Consider the following 18,882-nt stretch of genomic DNA (forward strand, 5'->3'; position numbering starts at 1 on the left):
GGCATCTGTGTGTGTGTGTGTGTGTGTGTGTGTTTCTCATGCGTTCACCCTTCCCAAATCGAAGTAATCAGAACACACACACACACACGTGTATGGTTAGCTCGCCCGGTTTACACTCGGGAGGGCCCGTGTTTGAATCCCGGGTCAGGTCAGAAATCTTTGGGCGAACTTCTTTACAGTATAGGCCCTGTTCACCTGTCACTGATTAGGTACATGGTGTAAGTTGGAAGTTGTGCCTCTCTGCTAGGTAAGAGAAAAAAAATAGAAAAACACATGGGGTGGCCTGACCATCCCGGGCCTAGTCTTTATAGTTTAGAACTGGCTTCCATCTGGCAGCCACAGTATCAAATTGTAAGATGCTTCCTTAGGGTTAAATGTATAGGAAAGATGTTTTATGTATGTTAGTATATAATTATGTGTAATATGTGGATTTTCAGCTGTAAGACTGTAAGATTAATAACCGAATATTATTATTATTATTATTATTATTATTATTATTATTATTATTATTATTATTATTATTATTATTACACACACACACACACACACACACACACACACACACACACACACACACACACACACACACACACACACACACACACACACACAGTCTTGTGAAGAGTGGCCGCAGGAGACTCTTGAAAACTTATAAAAGGGAGAGAGGGAGGAAGAGAGGAAAGGAAGGAAAAGACAGTTTGATGAAGGAGACTTTGTGAAGGAGAGGGGCACAAGAAAAATATATTGGGGAATGAAGGACGGGGAGAAGATGAAAAAAAAGGGAATAAGGAAAGAAAGAATGAAAAAAGGCCTTGAGGGAAAAAAGAGGAAGGACGTAGTTATGAAGGAAAGAGCACAAAAAGAGAGATTTGGTAAAGGAGAAAATGAAATGAGACAGAAAGGGAAAGGAAAAGAGAATTTGACCTGAAGGAAGGAAAGTACAGGGGAAGGGAGATGCAAGAATGAAAGTAAAGAAGGAAGGGAGAAGAGAGAATGGAAGGGGAAAAGAAAAGGAGCATAGGACAAGGAGAAGCTCCTTAAAAGGAAGATGCTCATGAGAGAGAGAGAGAGAGAGAGAGAGAGAGAGAGAGAGAGAGAGAGAGAGAGAGAGAGAGTAGTTCTGCTGAATAACTTGCATCATTTTAGTCTATCATATGGAGTATTATTACATTTCTCAAATAACATAACTTGCGAGGTACCTGCTTGCCAGTACAATAATACAATAGTCGAAGTCTCTCTCTCTCTCTCTCTCTCTCTCTCTCTCTCTCTCTCTCTCTCTCTCTCTCTCTCTCTCTCTCAAGAGATTCCATAGCAACCATACAACCAATACAACTCTTACGTTCCAACTAAGAATTCTCTCAAAATAAAGTGGATGATTTGAAGCACAAACTGGAACAAGTGAAACAAGAGACAACTAGACCAAGTACGCATTAGCAAACTATCTGACGACCTTTAGGCAAGTTTAAAATCCACTGAAGAGTTGCAGGGTAAATACATCTACCAGGAAAACTACAACAGACAACAATATACAATTTAAGGAAATCGCCGAGGACCCAAAAACGACACCTAGTCAGCAAATAAAATAGGCTACTTTTTGGAAGACAAACTACAGTTGTCGAATATACTGCTCAGAAGAGCTCATCATGTAGGACGCCTCTCTCTGAACCACTAACGACCCATCGTAGCTCGCCTCACCTGGTTCTGTGATCGTCAGGCAGTTACGACGTATGAGTCGAAGCTTCAGGGATCTGGTATTTACATCAACGAAGGTCTTTGCCCAGACTCGCAAGAAATAAAAAAAAACTCCAAATGCCCAAACTAAAACAAGCCAAGAGTGACAGTAAGATAGCATACTTTCACTACACCAAACTGTTAATCAAGGAAAAAATCAGCACCAGTATGATGCGGGTGGACGGCTCGAGACGAACTGTTGGCTCCATTGAAGCAGCGGCTGATAGTTCCCTGGTTAGTGGCACTGGAGCTGTCGCTGCTGGTGAGACTTCTCGAGTAGGCAGTGAGGGAACTGCTTCAGTGACAGGCGGGCAGGACTGTACTGTTGCATCTGGTGTGGCCTTGATGACCAGGAACGCCTCACCAAGGAATAACGTAGACTTTGGGGCTCTGGCGAGGAAGTCTCCAGTGTCGACGTAGTACTCCCGGGGATCTGTTGTACCTGCTGGAGGGCATGAAACTATCGACGGTCCCAGTGACCAGGCCTGCCGTGATAGACGGAATCCGGACAATTTGGCCACGGACGATTTGGCCACGGACGATTTGGCCACGGGATGTCACCCTAGGACGTTTTGGCCACGGTGGGTAGGACATTTTGGCCACGGGAGAAAATACTAGGAATCTATTGCACTTAGTAGCTTGCTTATTAAGTAAAGGAAAAAATCTTTAGTCTGTTTTATTATCCAAAAAAGTTCATTAATCTGTTCTCTTAGGTTAGGTTAGGTTAGGTTAGGTTAGATTAGGTTAGGTTAGGTTAGGTTAGGTTAGGTTAGATTAGGTTAGGTTAGGTTAATAATTGTGAAAATATGTAAATAATACAAAATATAATATATATTACAGTAAATATGTTTCATGGCCAAAACGTCCACCTTGGGAAGTTCCCGTGGCCAAAACGTCCTACGGTGACATCCCGTGGCCAAATTGTCCGTGGGCAAATCATCCGTGGCCAAATCGTCCTACACCCGTGATAGACAGGGACCGCTTGGTCAAAGGCAACTTGACGACTCGAACGAGGGACTCCCCTGCGGCTCCGCGTAAACCCAGTAAGTATTTGCCGGCGCATTGGATGCACATTTTCTTAAAAAAAGTATGATAATTACCGTGTATCTAATGTGGCCGTAGTACGAACGCCTAGACCTGTAAGCCTAGGCCTGTAGGTGCAGAGGTGAAGCAATAGTACACTGAAGACAAATATTCTTACTAGTAATAGTACTAATAATAATTCTCTCTCTCTCTCTCTCTCTCTCTCTCTCTCTCTCTCTCTCTCTCTCTCTCTCTCTCTCTCTCTCTCTGACGGATAAGGGGGAGGTTAGTTTGAGACAAGACGAAAGAGGAAGGGAGAGGAAAGGAAGACTGGGAGGAAAGGGACATAACCGGGGAAGGAGAGTACATGGGGGCAAGGAAGTGGAGGAAGGGTGAAGGAGGAGGATGGGAGGATGGGGAAAAAGTAGAAAGAATAAATATAAGCAGCAAGGCTGAGGAACGAGTTAAGAATTGGAGGAAGCGCTCTCTCTCTCTCTCTCTCTCTCTCTCTCTCTCTCTCTCTCTCTCTCTCTCTCTCTCTCTCTCTCTCTCTCTCTCTCTCTTAGACCTTACCTGACCTGTGTTGATCAAAAGGAATATATATATATATATATATATATATATATATATATATATATATATATATATATATATATATATATATATATATATATATATATATATATATATATATATATAATATTATTGTTGCACATTTTCTCCAGGAACTCTTCACAGCCTCATTGATTCTTTCATTTGTCTCCCCACACAGCCCCAGCAGCAACTCCATCCATTCTCTTCCTATCTTCTCCACTCTGACATCCTGCAATTCCCTCAGCACCACTGCCATCGTTTCATCCATCTCTGACATACTTCACACACTCCAGCATCACATGTTCCACCATCTCATCCTCTCCCATGTCACATCTGGCACTTTTATTTTGCAGGAGTCAGCCATCTGTAACTCATTCCATTCACATCCATACAATGTGCTGTCGCTCATACCACTTTTCATACATCACTGTCTCTTTCTCTCTATACCACTCCAAAGTTCTCTTCTGTTCCATCTTACTCTTCCATTCACTCACTCTATCTCACTCTTCCACTTTCTTACATCCCACTCTAAACCCTCCCCATTTCTAATAATCATACTCCAGTCACTCTCAACATGCCTTCCTTCAAACTGCTAAGCCCAGCTAGTTCCCAAGCCACTCTTACAATCATCTTAATACACTTCTTCCCCCATCTGCTACTGCTAATATTCCATAGGGATGCTTATCTTTTCATTCTTCGCCTTTTCACACCCATTCAGACTCATCCACATCCCTAGGTACTTGTATTCATCTGTCTGTTGCAACTCATTCTCTCCCAGTCTCCACACTGAATTTTTCTCATCCTCTGACCTATTCACAATCATTGATTTGCTTTTCTAACTGCTACATCTCACTCCAAAATTTCTTCCATGCCCATCTACGACATCTAACAAACTTTGGAGCTCATTGCCAATTCACTCATGACCACTATACATCATCTGCACAAGAGAACACACATATCATTCCCCACAGTTACTCCTGCATTTATTCTTCTCATTCTGGCTGCTAACTTCTCTGTATACAAGCTAAAAAGGGTTGGTGACAATATACATTCTTGCCTAACTCCTCTCTCATTCTTCACCCAGTCTGTTTCTATATTTCCTTGCCTGTATTTAGCTCTTGTGTCTACATATATACTTTTGCACTGTTAACTATCTTTGCACTTTGCAATCTTTTCTAAGACTCTACCTAGCATTTCTGTATTCACTCTATCATAAGCTTTCTCTATGTCTAGGAAACCTAAGTACAATTTACTACCATCCTTCTTTCTTTCAATCATTTCATTAATCACAAACATGTTATCCTCTGCTCTCCAGTCCACACAAAACTCATTCTGTTCTTCACCTAACACTGCACCTCTCTCAATCCATTTGCACAATTTCTCATTCAACACTCCACTTTACCTACTGTGTTCACTAATACTCTTGTATCCCCCTTTATGCAGCAGTCACCCTATATTCATTCCATATTCTCAGCACTGTCTCGTTCTCCCATACCTGGTTAAATAACTCGGTCATTCTATCAGTCACATCATTTTTATACAGCTCATAAGGTATCTTCATCTGGCCCTGCTTTTTCACACATTTCTACACCTCCTCCCTACTGATTCTTTCATTCAATTCACCCACATTCATTCTCTCCATTCTTTCTCTCCAGTGTCACACATCCTTCTCTCACATCAAATACCTTGCCTACACCACCAATCTCTTCCCAAAACACTTTTATTGCCTTTCTCATTTTTTGCTTATCTTTCACCACACTCCCATTCACTTTTAGGCTCTCCACATTCTCACAGTCAGATCCCCTCACTCCTTAGGAATCTGTACCATTCTCGGCTATCTACAACACTGTTCTCTCTCTTAAGGACTAAATCACACTTCACTCACACCTGACTTTAGCATTCATTATCTTTCTCTTCACTGCCCGCTGCTGACTGATATACACTATCCATGCATTCTGGTACTCAGTTTCAGCCTTCTCACTCTCATTCTTCCTCTTTTGCAACTGCCTGCATACCCAATTTAGTCTCTTTCTCTCCATCCTAGCATCCTTAATCTCATCACTCCACCATGGCTTACACATACGCTTTCTAGCACTCATTGCTACATACCCTATCTGGTTGGCTGCTGCATTCCTTACATTCTCAACAAGTTTATTATTCAGATCACACCTTTCAAGCATTCATCATCCCAGCTTCTTACTCATCTACCTGGAAAATCTCCAATCCTACATCCCTTAATCTCCACTTTCTTTTCTTAGCCTTTGCATTCCTTCCCTCTCTTCCATTCAACTTACATTTTAGTACCAGCATATTAAGGCCCAAGACAATGTCAGTCATTCCATCCTTATCAGTCCACATGCAATCCACAATCTCATGCATTCTCCCATTCACTATCATGTAATCATTCACAGACTCCTGGTTCCTAGCACACAAAGTCACTTGTCCTTCTGCTAGGGTCTCATTCAGGTTTTCCACATCCATCTCATTCACAAACTCATCAAGCATCTCACCATTTTTACTCATTTGCTCACCTAAAATACCTGTGTGCATTCATGTCTCCCATAATCATCTCTCTCTCCAGCATACTCTTTTATGATCTTCAATATACCATACTTCCTGCTATTCTCTCACTACTCTTTCACCCTCAAATGTCATGTACACCACATTCACCACCAGTCTCTCACACTTTCATTGCTCACCTGTCCTGTGCACTCTACTGCTAAAATATCCTTACTCATGGCACATTTTCCTATATCTAATTTTTCTACTCTAAGATTCTTTTCCTTCCTATACAAAAAGGCTACTCCAACTCTATCCTGAATTTTTCATCCCTTTCCAATCATCACATACCCTACTCAGTGCTATCCACTTGCATGTCATCCCTCAAATGTGGCTGGTTCATTCTAAGATGAAATGCCATTCATTTAATTTCTTACACACATACTCTGATTTCCCAGTGTCCCATCCTCTTACATTCACTCATCCAAACTTCATACATTTTCTTGCCTGGTAGGTGTCTCCTCTTCCTTTCACATTTATGCTCCCTATCCCCATAGGTTCTCTTTCATTCTGGTGCCCTTGTGTCCTGCCTACTGTCTGCTGCCTGGTCTTATGTATTCTCTCTCTTGCCCTAATTCATTCAAGAAATCTGCTGCAAATAACTCTTTCTCCCTTCAGGTTTAACTGTATATCATCCTTTCCAAATGCACTGTCCAGGTCAAAGAAGCTTTCATTGTAGTCCTTTCTATCCCTGCATGTTTTAATCTTCATAACTATAATACCTTCCTGGATCTTCTTATTTGTCTCCTGCCTGATTTCCTCATAGCCTTAGCTCTCCTTTGGTTGTTTCAGGTGACTGGTAGTATGACAGGATGAGAGTTAAGGGCAAATATGTTAATCAGTCCCAAAAAATCATGTTTTCAATTAATACCACTTTCATATAAAAAAATGAAATTAAGAGAAAAGGGATTCTGTATGAAAACTATCTATTGGATATAAAAAGTCAAATACTAAGCAGACAACAATAAACTTAGTCATTAAAGGAACTAAGATACACATTCCCTCTCCTTCATCTCGCCCCATAATACTCGTTTAGTGCTTCCACTTTAGGGAAAAGTATCTCTTTTTATCAGGTGTTTGGACTATCTATAGGGTAACATATATTACATCAGTGTAGAAATTAAGTTACAAGATCTAGGGTTATCATGCATATCATGGAGTAATTCGCTCATGTTCTGAGTTACAGATAATGTTTTGATATGTTAACATTTTAGTTATTTGGAATTGACATGGATTTAGAATAAATTTTTAAGATTATTTATGGACATTTTATCTGAGAAAACAAAGTAATTTCTCATCCAAACAACTCAAATCTGCATTTTCTCTTGTGAACTTTATTTTTCCTCTCTTCAGGTAAGCAGTGGTGCAGCAAACCCATGCAGCTGACATGACCACTGCTGTCTGCCTTCCAGTCCCAGGTAAATAATTCACTTATTGTGTGTTTGATTTATCCTTAGTGAAAGCATTAATATTATAGATATATTCAACAGTTCTAGACACTATGAATTGAATAAAAAGTTGTTCTATTTATTATAGTAATATTTATTATAGTAATTAACTAATTGCTATTGTTGGCCAACATTATATATATATATATATATATATATATATATATATATATATATATATATATATATATATATATATATATATATATATATATATATATATATATATATATATATATATATATATATATATATATACTCGTATATATATATATATATATATATATATAAAGCCCATTAAGGTGCCAGACCCCAAAGAAGAAAAGTCAAGTGCATTACCTAAATCTAGAGAAGTATCTTGAGACCTCCCTCTCAAAAGAATTTTTAAGTCGTAGGAAGGAGGAAATACAGAAGCAGGTAGGGAGTTCCAGAGTTTACAAGTGAAGTGGATGAAAGATTGTAAATATTGGTTTATTCTTGCATTAAGGAGGCAGACAGAATAAAGGTGAGAGGAAGTTTAGTGCAGCAAAGCTGTGAGAAGAGGGGTGGTATGCAAAGCAGTAAGCATGAAAATAGCTGTAGAAGATAGCAAGAGATGCAACATTGCAGTGAAGAGAGACTGAAGACAGTCAGAGGAGGACTTCATAAAATGAAATGCTTTTGATTCTACCCTGTTTAGCAAAGCAGTGTGAGTGGAACCCCCATATATGAGAAACATACTCCAGACATAGGTAGATAAGATCCCTGTATAATTAGCAGCTGAGGAGGTGATAAAAACTGGCAGAGATGACTCAGAGCACCTAACTTCATAAAGGCTGCTGCTGATGTGAAGTTTCTTGGTCTGTCCTTCGCTAATAATCTAAACTGGAAACTTCACATCAGCAGCAGCCTCTATGACCAAGAATGTTTAGTGTAGAAGAGGGACAGTTGAGTGTCATTGAAGGAGGTTGTGTTGAGTTGATAGATGGAGAAACTTTGTTTCTGAGGCACTGAACAACACTAAGTTTGCTTTGCTCAAGTCGGAAATTTTTTAAAGTTCAGAAGATAGATATTCTGTGGCTTCCCCACATGAGTTGTTTAATTCCTGAAGGGTTATACCAAAGTGATGCCTAAAGCTCATTTGATAAATATGTAGATATAATGACAACACTGATTTCTGTTTCATAGCTTAGAAGGCTTGGATACTTCAGAACATAAGAAAAGAGAAGCCTCATGAAACTCAGGCCTACACACAGCAGTTCCTGAATAAAACTTACCTACTTCCACTGTCATCCTCATCCACCTTCTACTAACAACCTGACCACCAAGTCTATTTCATTCATCTATCACCTTTGATAACTTTTTTTAATCAAGCCCTTGTTGTATCCTCTGACCCTGAGGATTTGATTTGTCACTGTTGTTACATCCCCTATAACCTGTATCAGATGCCCTCTTAATCTATGCCACTTTAAGGAATGGAAATTCAAAAGCTTCAGTCTCCGTTTGTAAAGAATATTTTTCATCCCCGTTATCTTTTTCTTTCTTCTTTGTATTGACTGAGCAGACCTTATGCTCTTCCTGTAATTTGGGAATCAGAATTGCAAGGTACAATCAACATAGATTTAAGTTAAAATATTTTACAGTGAAACATGTTTTCAACGCTTTTTATGTGAAAATGAATCATAATACACAATTAACTTTATCTCTAGCCTCTCTGCATTGTTTTCTGAGATCAGAGCTAACGAAAATTCCTAAATATGTTTTTGTCCTCTGATCTTCCCAGAGCCTCATTCTTGTATTTTCTCTACCTATACTAACTCTGCTAACTCTGTTCAAGGGCCCTATCCGTCCATGTATGGAGTATGCTTCACATGTCGGGGGGATTCCACTCATACCACTCTTCTATACAGGATGGAATCAAAAGCTTTTCATTTCATTAACTCCTCTCCTCTAACTGACTGTCTTCAGCCTCTATCTCATCTCCGCAATGTTGCATCTCTAGCTGTCTTCTACCACTATTTTCATGCTAATTGCTCTTTTGATCTTGCTAACTGCATGCCTCCCCTCCTCCCACGGTCTTGCTGCACAAGACTTCCTTCTTACTCTCACCCCTATTCTGTCCACCTCTCTAATGCAAGAGTTAACCAGCATTCTCAATCATTCATCCCTTTCTCTGGTAAACTCTGGAACTCCCTGCCTGCTTCTGTTTTTCCATCTTCCTATGACTTGAATTCTTTCAAGGAGGTGGTTTCAAGACACTTATCCTTCAATTTTTGACTACCGCTTTGGATCCTTTTCTGGGACTGGCATCTCAGTGGTTTTTTTCTTTTTTTTATTGGATTTTTTGTTGTCCTTGGCCAGTGTCCCTCCTACATAAAAAAATTAAAAAATTGCAATTGCCATCTGTCTGTCCCTCTGCATGTGTTACTGAAGTCTGTCTACAGGCATCTGATTCCAACCTAATCAATCAGTCTATCTTTGTGTCATCCACAGATTTAGGCAGTATTGCCACTAACATTATCTAGATCATTAATATATATATAAAAAATAATAGTCGTCATGAAACTGACCTATGTGGTACCCTACTTGTTACTAGACCCACACAGATTTAGAATAGAATAGGTGATGAGAAAGAAATGCTGATTTTACAAAGAGAATAAGACAGTTTTATTGGATCAATAACACTTTGTTAATAATATATACAGGCCTGAATGAATTTAAAATAATTTAAATGGATGCACAGAATATCAGTGGACCTAGTTAAAACCAGTAAAACACCCTTGAATGAATTTGTGCCACTAGCCACCCACGTAGAACACCCACCAAGAGGATTTAGTATCACCTTGCCAGACAACTAACAATTTCAACTCGCTGTAACTCAAAAACTTTTCCGAGTCAATGGTCTGTTATACATATCAGTCATCAATATATTTAATTCTGCATCTAATGGTATGAGTTTATTCTCAATAAGATCACATTTAATGGGTGAGAATTCCCAAATACTGATCTCATCTTTATTTATTATATCACTGATAGCACACTTACTATTGATCATAGAAGATTCATTGTCATCTCTCTTTGAAGCTTGAGAGTTATACTATGGTGAAGATATGTTTAATAAACAATATATGCAAATGAAATGCAAAAGAGGTGAGTTTAAAGAGTGACACTTGCAGACACCCAGCATAACAATTAAATCCATCTCCCTGTAACTCACCTTATATAAAAGTAAAATCAGAACTTTGCAAGAAATACAGTTCTGCTCTATGAAGCATTTTATAGAGAATTCAACTTTGCATCTAATGTTAGTCATGCCTACAAATTTCTCCCCGACTTGGAAGCCAGAGTCAAAGCCAGTAAGTTCTGGGCATTTACTCGAACAAGCCACTCCTATGTTTACGCACCACCATTTCTCTGGCATAAATTTTGTTTGAAACAATTCAAACAACCATGTATTAGGGGCGGCAGAGAGGATGGCTTCTTCAAGCAAACATCCAAAACTGTGTGTGGCCTTGACTCCAGCTTCCAAGGGAGGGATAAATTAGTAGGGGCAACTGAACATCTCTGGCCTCACTAAGGCAAAATCTATTGCATTGATATTGCAGAAACTGACCATGATTTTTTTTTTAATGTTATCTTGTGATTTGCACATATGCAGACGAAATATGAATGCTCATTCATGTAAGCATTGTTGGTCCATATTCCTTACTAAATTTCAATTTATTAATTAGTTTGAGTTGCTATGAAGTGTCTGTGCATGCATAGTGCAAATCCAGATTTGACATGCATATGAGGAATATATGATATAAGTTTTAACAAAATTGGTTGAATAGTTATTTAGAAGCCATATGCAAAGACACCATCCCATCAAGTTCACCTAGCAGAAGTGATGAAACCTGTATCACATAAAAAGTTGTGCTAACAATGATAAGTGACTTTTGTTGCAATCATCTGTGTAGTTCCAGAGATGTTTAAGCTTGCAGATAGCATAACAGTTGTACCAGGTCCAGCAAGGCTATGGCAGGCTAGAATGGGCTGTTCATATGCATGATCCACCAAACTGATCATACTTAACTCCACTTGTAATTAATATATTTTTTATTCAAAGAAAACAAGAAGCAAAGAATATTAAGAACTTTTCCTATCCTAAGGATAGGAAAATACTCTTAAACAGACCCATCCATAAAAAAACATATAAATAAATAAATTAATTAATTAACTAATTAATTAATTAAATTAAATTAAATAGTGACGCATAGATGCAGAAAGTGTAAAAAATTTGATGAAAATTCCAAGATTATCATAGTAATATAAAAGGGAGCCACTTTGGTTTCTTGCAATGACTGTATGAATTGTCACTGAAATCTCTCAAAATAATAGTTCTAACAGCAATAATAGCCCAGCGATGATAAATACACTAGTACAAAACATACTGTTAGAGGAAGATAGAGATGGTGGGTTTTCAGTGCACCTGGGAGTTGTGGCATCCCGGGGGAAAGAACTCAGATGGGTGATGTGTTGCACTAGCTGTATGCTCCTTTCAAGTATCCACCTGGAGGGAGCATAAGCTACAACACTTAAGCTCAGCAGGCCTTATGGAGGATTGTGATTTGTGCATTTCATCAAACATGAATGTATCTCTATATAAGTAAGATAAAGACTCGTGTTGTCTTTCATTTCCTTTGCCCCTACCAATAGTCATTACCATGAATCATTCTCTTGGAAACACTCACCTTGCTCAGGGAACCAAGTAGTTTGTTGAAAACCATTTGTCCCCTGTACTTTAATAAATAAGCCATTGAAGCCACACTGAGGATTCACAAAGAGTCAATTCAGTGTCTGTGCTATAGGTGACTTCTCTCTGTCCATCCTTCACAACTATGTCACCATCACTGCAATCCTGTCCCTGGATGGAACTTGGGGAGGCCAGGGCTTAGTGTGAGCAGCAGCAGTAGTGGACACCACAGTACTTTTGTCATGACTCAGTGCCTGGAGCTGTCTGTGTCCTGTAAAACAAGTCACACTTTGAAACTGAACAAGAGATGCTTATATCAAGCATGATAAAAACAAAATTAAGGTTTAGTAATCAGGATAGGAGTAGAAGTAATAGGTTCAAGCTTGATCAAATTAGACATAAAAAAAAATGGTTCTTAAATAGTAGTAAATGGTAGGATTATCAGGTTCTTTGTGCCAAGTCAACAGGGAGCCTTAAAAAAGACAGGTAAATAAAGAAGGGTTAGGAATCCTATAGTCACAGTGTGTTGGATTGGGTTGTTGTCCAGAAATTAGAAGGCAGTTTTTCTCACTTAGATGTATTAATGTTTGGAATTCCCTTTCCAATAATGTGTTTGCTCTAGAGTCAGTCGAGTCTTTCAAGTTAGCCTTACATAGGAGTTTGGGTCCACTTTTATACGATTATGTTGACTAAATGCACTATTCTCCAAAATCCTGCATATGGCACATAACTTAATTCAATCTAATTGTCATTCTAATTGTTATTACATATACTAGGAATTGGCATGCCAGCAGGTTTGTGGTATTCCCCATTACCTTGCACTGAGCCTCACCTCCTATTGCCTAATTGCCACGATAAGGGGGATACAAAACCAGGTAAGTAAACCAGATGAGTAAACCAATTAATCAGCACCCCTCACTGAGACAACAGCCCTTTTCCCCAAACCATATTTTCCAGTTATTTCCATCTAAACAAAATAGAAAAAAGTTATTTTGATCCTAAAACTTTGTTTTTGTGGTTACAACAATGAATTTACATTTTTGCCTTATTTCATTATAGTATGGGTTACTATTGGTTTTCATGTCAGGTAAAGACCTTTGCAAAATCTCAGTTGCTTATCTAATTGCTTTTGAAATATTGCAAATAAGTTAAAACAATAAAAGAATTCTTGAACTGATCAGATCTAACTAGAAATTTCTCATATTAAGAAGAATTTGCTTATATTTCAGAAATCTCAAATCTTACGGAATATTCTACCAGACACTAAGAAGTTTCTAGAACATTTTAGATCATTCTATTCAATGTAAACATTTCCAAAACTTTCTAGAATACAGTAGAAATATGTATAAGTATCAAGAATTTTCTAGAATGATTCAGAGAATATTCTAATGATTCTAATGATTCAAGAATATTCTAGAAAGATTGAGAACATTCTGGAACACATTCTAGAAAGACTAAGAATATTAAAGAATACTGCTTGACAATATAAAAGAAGGGGCTTGCAGTGGCGGCTCGTAATGAAAAAATCATTTCAAATTATAATGCACCGGGGACCGTGCTGTAGGCAGTTTTATTTGAATTACAAACATTATGTTTTGTACCTCATGGGCTCATAATTCAAAATTTATGCGTTGCCAAAGCTACGAGGTACATTTATCAAGTTATTCAGTAGAATATGTAGTAATGAAGTAACCAGGGCACATAAATTAAGCTTCGTTTGCCACGTAGGGTGCTAAAACTGGCTAGTATTCAGGAATCACGGATGTAATACACTGTTTAATTAATACTGAGGGCGAATAACATTCACTGTGAGGGTGCCACGCAGAGCTGAACTGTAGGGCTGGGCAGGATCCGAGTACTGGACCTGAATCCCACGTTTCCGAGGAGAGCTGACGGATCCGACTACCGACGCTGTTACTCGAATCCACTGACACGAATACCACTCTGAGACGAATACTCATACAATTACTCAGGATTTTTTTCCCCTTTAGCTTCGATATTCAATATGAACGTTATCTGTACTGACCATCGTATTTATAACGAACTTGATATTACCAGTGATGAGTATGAAAGTTTTACTCATACGTATGAAAAATACCTTGACTAGCGACGTATAGCAGAAATTTAGTGTTGCCATGCGCCTGTCTTTTTTTACGAATGCTGATTGGCTGGGCATGTGTGACGTCGGAGCTTGTAATGTAATGTAATGAAATATAGGAAAAGGGAGGGAGGCTTTGATGTGGGGATAGAATGAAGAATGGGTAGGTGAGGAAGGTAGTTTTAGTGAGAGAAAAAAAAAGTCACTGGGGTTAACCCAGGTGGCAGGGATCCGCGAGCGGCCTGGAACCTGATTACCAGCCGGGATTCGATTACCGCCGGGACCCGAGTACCGGCAGGGATCCACGAGCGGCCTGCGATTCAATTACCAGCTGGGATCCGAGTACCGCGCGGATCCCTCTCTCTCACTAGTGTCTCCCCACGCTGCAGGTACTCAGATCCGGACGCGAATCCCACAGATCCAGCAAGCTCAAGTACTCGGATCCACGAATCCTAAAATGTCGAATCCTGCCCAGCACTACTGAACTGACTCCAGCCCTGCTACAGCCCAGCTGGCTGCTTCCAGGCAGGTTGGCAATGCGTCAATCCTGGAAGTGTTTTACTATGTAATTAATCTATCAAATTTGCTAGTATTTCGTTAGAAAATTATAGAAAAAAAATGAATAAAAAAGTATAATATTTAATTTTATAAAATGAGTTACCTATATGAATGAATCACTCACCTGCATGGCAAGGCTGAGACAGGAAGATCTGCAGCCCACCAGCCCTTATGGACCAGCCGCCCCTGGCATGCAGTCTGCTACATATGTGGTCAATTCATCAAGACAAGAGCAAAGAAATTCTCAGTGACAGCATCTGGAAAAATGGTGAAACTTAGCTACTTGCGGGCAAAAAATAATTCCAAAAGCCACAAAAGCAAAGTTTGACAGGAATAATGGACATTTTCTACTGTTTTGCAATGAAAAGAGTTGGAAAATAACACTTGCTTGTCAGAGCAAAATCGTTACACAGTGTGTTACTGTATGTAAAGCGTATGTACCTCATGTCATTATTCCTCAGTAATCATAAGTGAAATGTTCAATAGTTTTCTATTTGCATGAAAACGTGTAATATGTGTATCAGTATTCAATGCTATATTAAGCACCGAATACTGATACTTACACATATTACACGTTTTCATGCAAATAGAAAACTATTGAACATTTCACTTATGATTACTGAGGAATAATGACATGAGGTACATACGCTTTATATACCGTAGTAACACAGTGACGTACGTGGTGGTAATATAACGGAGACGAGTTTCCTGTTTCAACTAATGAAGAAAAAAATTTCTTTATGAAGAAAAAAATTTCTTTATAAACAGAAAAGTTTTCCTGAAAACATGTTCAGATGATAGCGGCAATTCCCTTATGACATCATGTTTCATATTACTTCACATATTAACAGGCCAACACGTATAAAGACCCAGAAGGCGAAGGTTCAGTCTATCGCCGGCTACACGGGTGATACACAAGACATGGACTTCAGCAACAGAGCGCTCGAACCCCCCGCAACCACAACACCAAGCCTGATCAGAAGACTGCCTACATATGACCCAAGAAACACAGCAAGTGATCAAATCCTCCTACATCAGCTGTCACCTCCCTTGGTCGGGCCCCAGCCTCTGCTCACAAGTGCGTTTTTATTGAAGCAGATAAGTTACCTTTAATTACATAACTGCAGCAACATTAGAGCGCTGTCAAGCCATTCGTAAAGGGACTACTACACAGACACCTTTCTGCTCAACTGACAACGTTCACTGAGCGCTTTGCGGGAAGAAAACTTTTCGTTCAGCATTTACCAACTCCACAGTAACTCACCTTTGCTTACTGAAACGTCGAGAAAAGACAGTTTTCTGTGATACAAATTCAAAAAGAACAAACGTGAATGGATGACTAAATTACTGGTAGCAAACGATTTTTTTTCCAAATTGCCGTAAGATGAAGATACATAAAATATAATTAAAATATATACGAAATAATGAAAATATATGAAAATAATATGCCAGATTAATTCATTGGCATCACTAAGGAAACGATGTTTGAAGCAAGAAATGGAGCAAGTACATTAAAATTCACCTCCCACCCAACTATGCTCATGTCGCAAAATCTGTATAGTTTCAAGCACTCTCTTACTCCCTATATGCCATTACAGGCCACCATCATCACTAAGAAAAGTATAATTGAGGCAAAATAAACCCCTTAGTATGCTTCAACGTTCACTTCGCTTATACACTACCGTTTTCAGCACTCGACTGTCCCTAAATACAATCGGCCATTACTATTTACATGGCATGAAGTTATTTTAGGCAAAATAAGACTGAATAATAAATTTAAGATTCCAGATGGCTGCTGTTGGTACTGATAAATGGTTTTGCGCAGGAAAACCATTACCGTAAAATAATTTTACTGAGCAACTCGATAAAGTTGCTCTGGATAAGCGTGTTCAGGGAGCAAAACTGTCCCCACATAATACAGGTATTACCTTTGTGAAGGCTTGACACACCGTGTCTTCTGTTCATACATCATCCTGTATATAATCTGGATTAATTTTCTAAGAGTAAAAAAAATATTAATCTCCACACTAAGCCGCACACTCATACCCATCTAAAATCTAAATAAATAAAAAATACTGGTGACTTATTTCCTTCACGACAATGTGTTTCTCGGTAGTTTTCTAAATCCAGTCGTCGATAATACAACACGTTATCATCCACTCATATTTTATATGCATGCATCACCTGCAGGGCAGATATATGCTTACATCTGGCGTTAGTGGTGGTGGCATGACTTCATTACAGAACTACATTTTATCGACAGGTCTTGAGCCCTGTCATGGTCAGAGGTAAGGGTGACGACACACATGGGGTGGGGGATCGGTTATTCACGTCCCGGACACGAGACTACGAAACCCTTTATAAAACTTATCATCGTGACTGGGCTTGTAATGTTTTGTGAAAAAAACTTGTCACTTTCCATTCACAACTGAGAAATGTTAAAGTCCACTGTTGCCAGCCGGACATCCTATAAATGTAACCATTCCTATACTTGCAGACGATACGATGGAGGATGAGGAAGAGGCGATCTACGGCTTCAGAAGAGTTAAAATGTTCGAAATGGCCCCGTCTGACGATCCAAAATTGGAGGAGCGTCGACAGCGAGCAATTTATGCGAAAAAGAATCGCGACATGAAAAAGAGGTGAGGAAGGTATAGTTGTACAGGGGCATGATGGATCTGGTCGAAATAATGTAGCCTGTGTGTGGTGGTGTCATGGAGGAAGAGTGTACGCGCATCACTATCCTCATGAACAAGATGTATGCTTGACCCTATGTAATGAGCGCTGCGAGGACATTTTTCAATGTGCTAGTATCATCTGTCATGTATTTCTATAATTTCTGTGTTCTACAGAGAGGTAGGGAAGCTGCAGCATGAAGCATCAGCACTCCGCGCAGCCAATGAACAGTGCCAAGCGAACCTGACCCACATGTATGAAGTGGTAGAGGATCAACAACGCAAGATTGAGCAGCTAGAACAGTACCTTTCCGACACTCGCCAGCAGCTAAGAGACAGAGATGAGCAAATTCTTAATAGCCAGAAGAAAATGTCACATCTGAAGGCACACCTGGAACTCATTGCTGACGGCCTCGACGAGAACAACATGTCCCGCCGACTACTGCTCAGCCTCCTTGCTCAGAATTGATGATGTCCTATTATAATGACATAGCATCTTGCGTAACTCAAGAACAATATTAGTTGGTAGCTTTACCCACTGGTGTCTCTTGGCAGTCATAGCATACACTTAGCCACTGCACCAGGGTCTGCTTATATCCAAGGCAGACGGGGACGAGGCCTACGGGCAGATAAAACAAAGGAGAGAAGAAAATAATACAGGTAATAGGTGCTTTAAGCTACGGAACAACTTAATGGACCTTTCCTCAGCGCCGGGTGGGGGTAATTTTTAGACGCGTCACAGACTTGGTCATCCGGAGCCAGTCTGCACGCCAAGTGTCGCGCCGCCGTTATGGTTGTGGCGAGTGACATGTTGCTATAAATTACTTTTTATCAACATGTGGAGGCTTATCTGCATTCTGATCACACTATCGTGTTCACGAGTTTTTCCTACTTAACGTAATAATATATTTCAACATTCAATGATTGACTGTTGAAAAGAGCGAGCATAAGTAAAACATGTGGTTGCATGTCAGGGAAAGTATTTAATCCAAAGGTTCAGAGTTACACGTTATTTTACAAGGGCATGGCAGATAAAGGGAGGGCGAGTAGTACTCCCACTTAGTAGTGCCACACAGCAATGTTAAGTTGATAGTAACCAGGAATGGTGCTTCATTTTTATCAATTGATTTTTTATTCAATGTAAAATGAGAGTTAATCACATTTCATTCAATTTACTTAAAAATAAATGTTCATCTCTATTAATAAACCATTAAATTCCAACTCAGAATGATTATCAAGATTCCCTTCCTCCCTCAACCGTCATAACCAACGCTTGACTTGCCAACCTCAGTATTTCTGTAATTGAATGACCTGCTTCCTTGAGACTCATGATCTGCGCAATAGTCTCAGATGAATACTCTTTCGTTTTAGCCACATTAGCAAACAGGAAACAAAATTAATCAATTAATCATCACAAGATGTTATTGCACAATAATACGACAGGATGCGGAACAAGTCACTGCAGGTTACTGCTCTCCAACA

At 39.3% G+C, this 18,882-nt stretch overlaps 1 protein-coding gene and 1 long non-coding RNA gene across 11 annotated transcripts in view; one reads left to right on the forward strand and one right to left on the reverse strand.

Annotated features, from left to right (window-relative positions):
- Nucleotides 1–1,841: 1,841 nt before the first annotated feature.
- On the forward strand, nt 1,842–18,628 carry LOC135108373 (uncharacterized). 4 transcript variants are annotated; one of them, XM_064019304.1, is made up of 6 exons: nt 1,842–2,312; nt 2,572–2,774; nt 7,261–7,325; nt 15,577–15,803; nt 17,223–17,367; nt 17,578–18,628. In XM_064019304.1, exons 4-6 carry the CDS (start codon nt 15,647–15,649, stop codon nt 17,867–17,869), a joined length of 594 nt encoding a protein of 197 aa, XP_063875374.1. In that variant the 5' UTR covers nt 1,842–2,312; nt 2,572–2,774; nt 7,261–7,325; nt 15,577–15,646; the 3' UTR covers nt 17,870–18,628. The 4 variants fall into 4 exon arrangements, with proteins under 4 accessions (XP_063875374.1, XP_063875375.1, XP_063875377.1 ...); XM_064019305.1 differs by lacking the exon at nt 2,572–2,774; XM_064019306.1 differs by lacking the exon at nt 15,577–15,803 and having other exon boundaries at nt 1,871–2,219; nt 2,694–2,774.
- The window catches only part of LOC135108375 (uncharacterized), an 11,562-nt gene continuing 2,657 nt past the window's right edge, over nt 9,978–18,882 (reverse strand). Inside the window, exons 1-3 of one of the 7 annotated variants that reach the window (XR_010272231.1) lie at nt 15,990–16,012; nt 14,850–14,982; nt 9,978–12,340 (exon numbers count right to left, since the gene is read on the reverse strand). This is a non-coding gene — a long non-coding RNA (uncharacterized LOC135108375). The other 6 variants (XR_010272225.1, XR_010272226.1, XR_010272229.1 and 3 more) reach the window with 6 other exon arrangements.

This window comes from Scylla paramamosain, chromosome 17 (genome assembly GCF_035594125.1).
Source record: "Scylla paramamosain isolate STU-SP2022 chromosome 17, ASM3559412v1, whole genome shotgun sequence".
Classification (NCBI taxonomy): domain Eukaryota; kingdom Metazoa; phylum Arthropoda; class Malacostraca; order Decapoda; family Portunidae; genus Scylla; species Scylla paramamosain.

Excerpts from the sequence above, each read along its gene's own strand:
- LOC135108373 (XM_064019304.1), top strand. The coding sequence starts at position 15,647 with ATGGACTTCAGCAACAGAGCGCTCGAACCCCCCGCAACCACAACACCA. Across the intron at positions 15,804-17,222 it reads GCCCCAGCCTCTGCTCACAA|ACGATACGATGGAGGATGAG; the intron begins GTGCGTTTTTAT and ends CTATACTTGCAG. Across the intron at positions 17,368-17,577 it reads AATCGCGACATGAAAAAGAG|AGAGGTAGGGAAGCTGCAGC; the intron begins GTGAGGAAGGTA and ends TGTGTTCTACAG.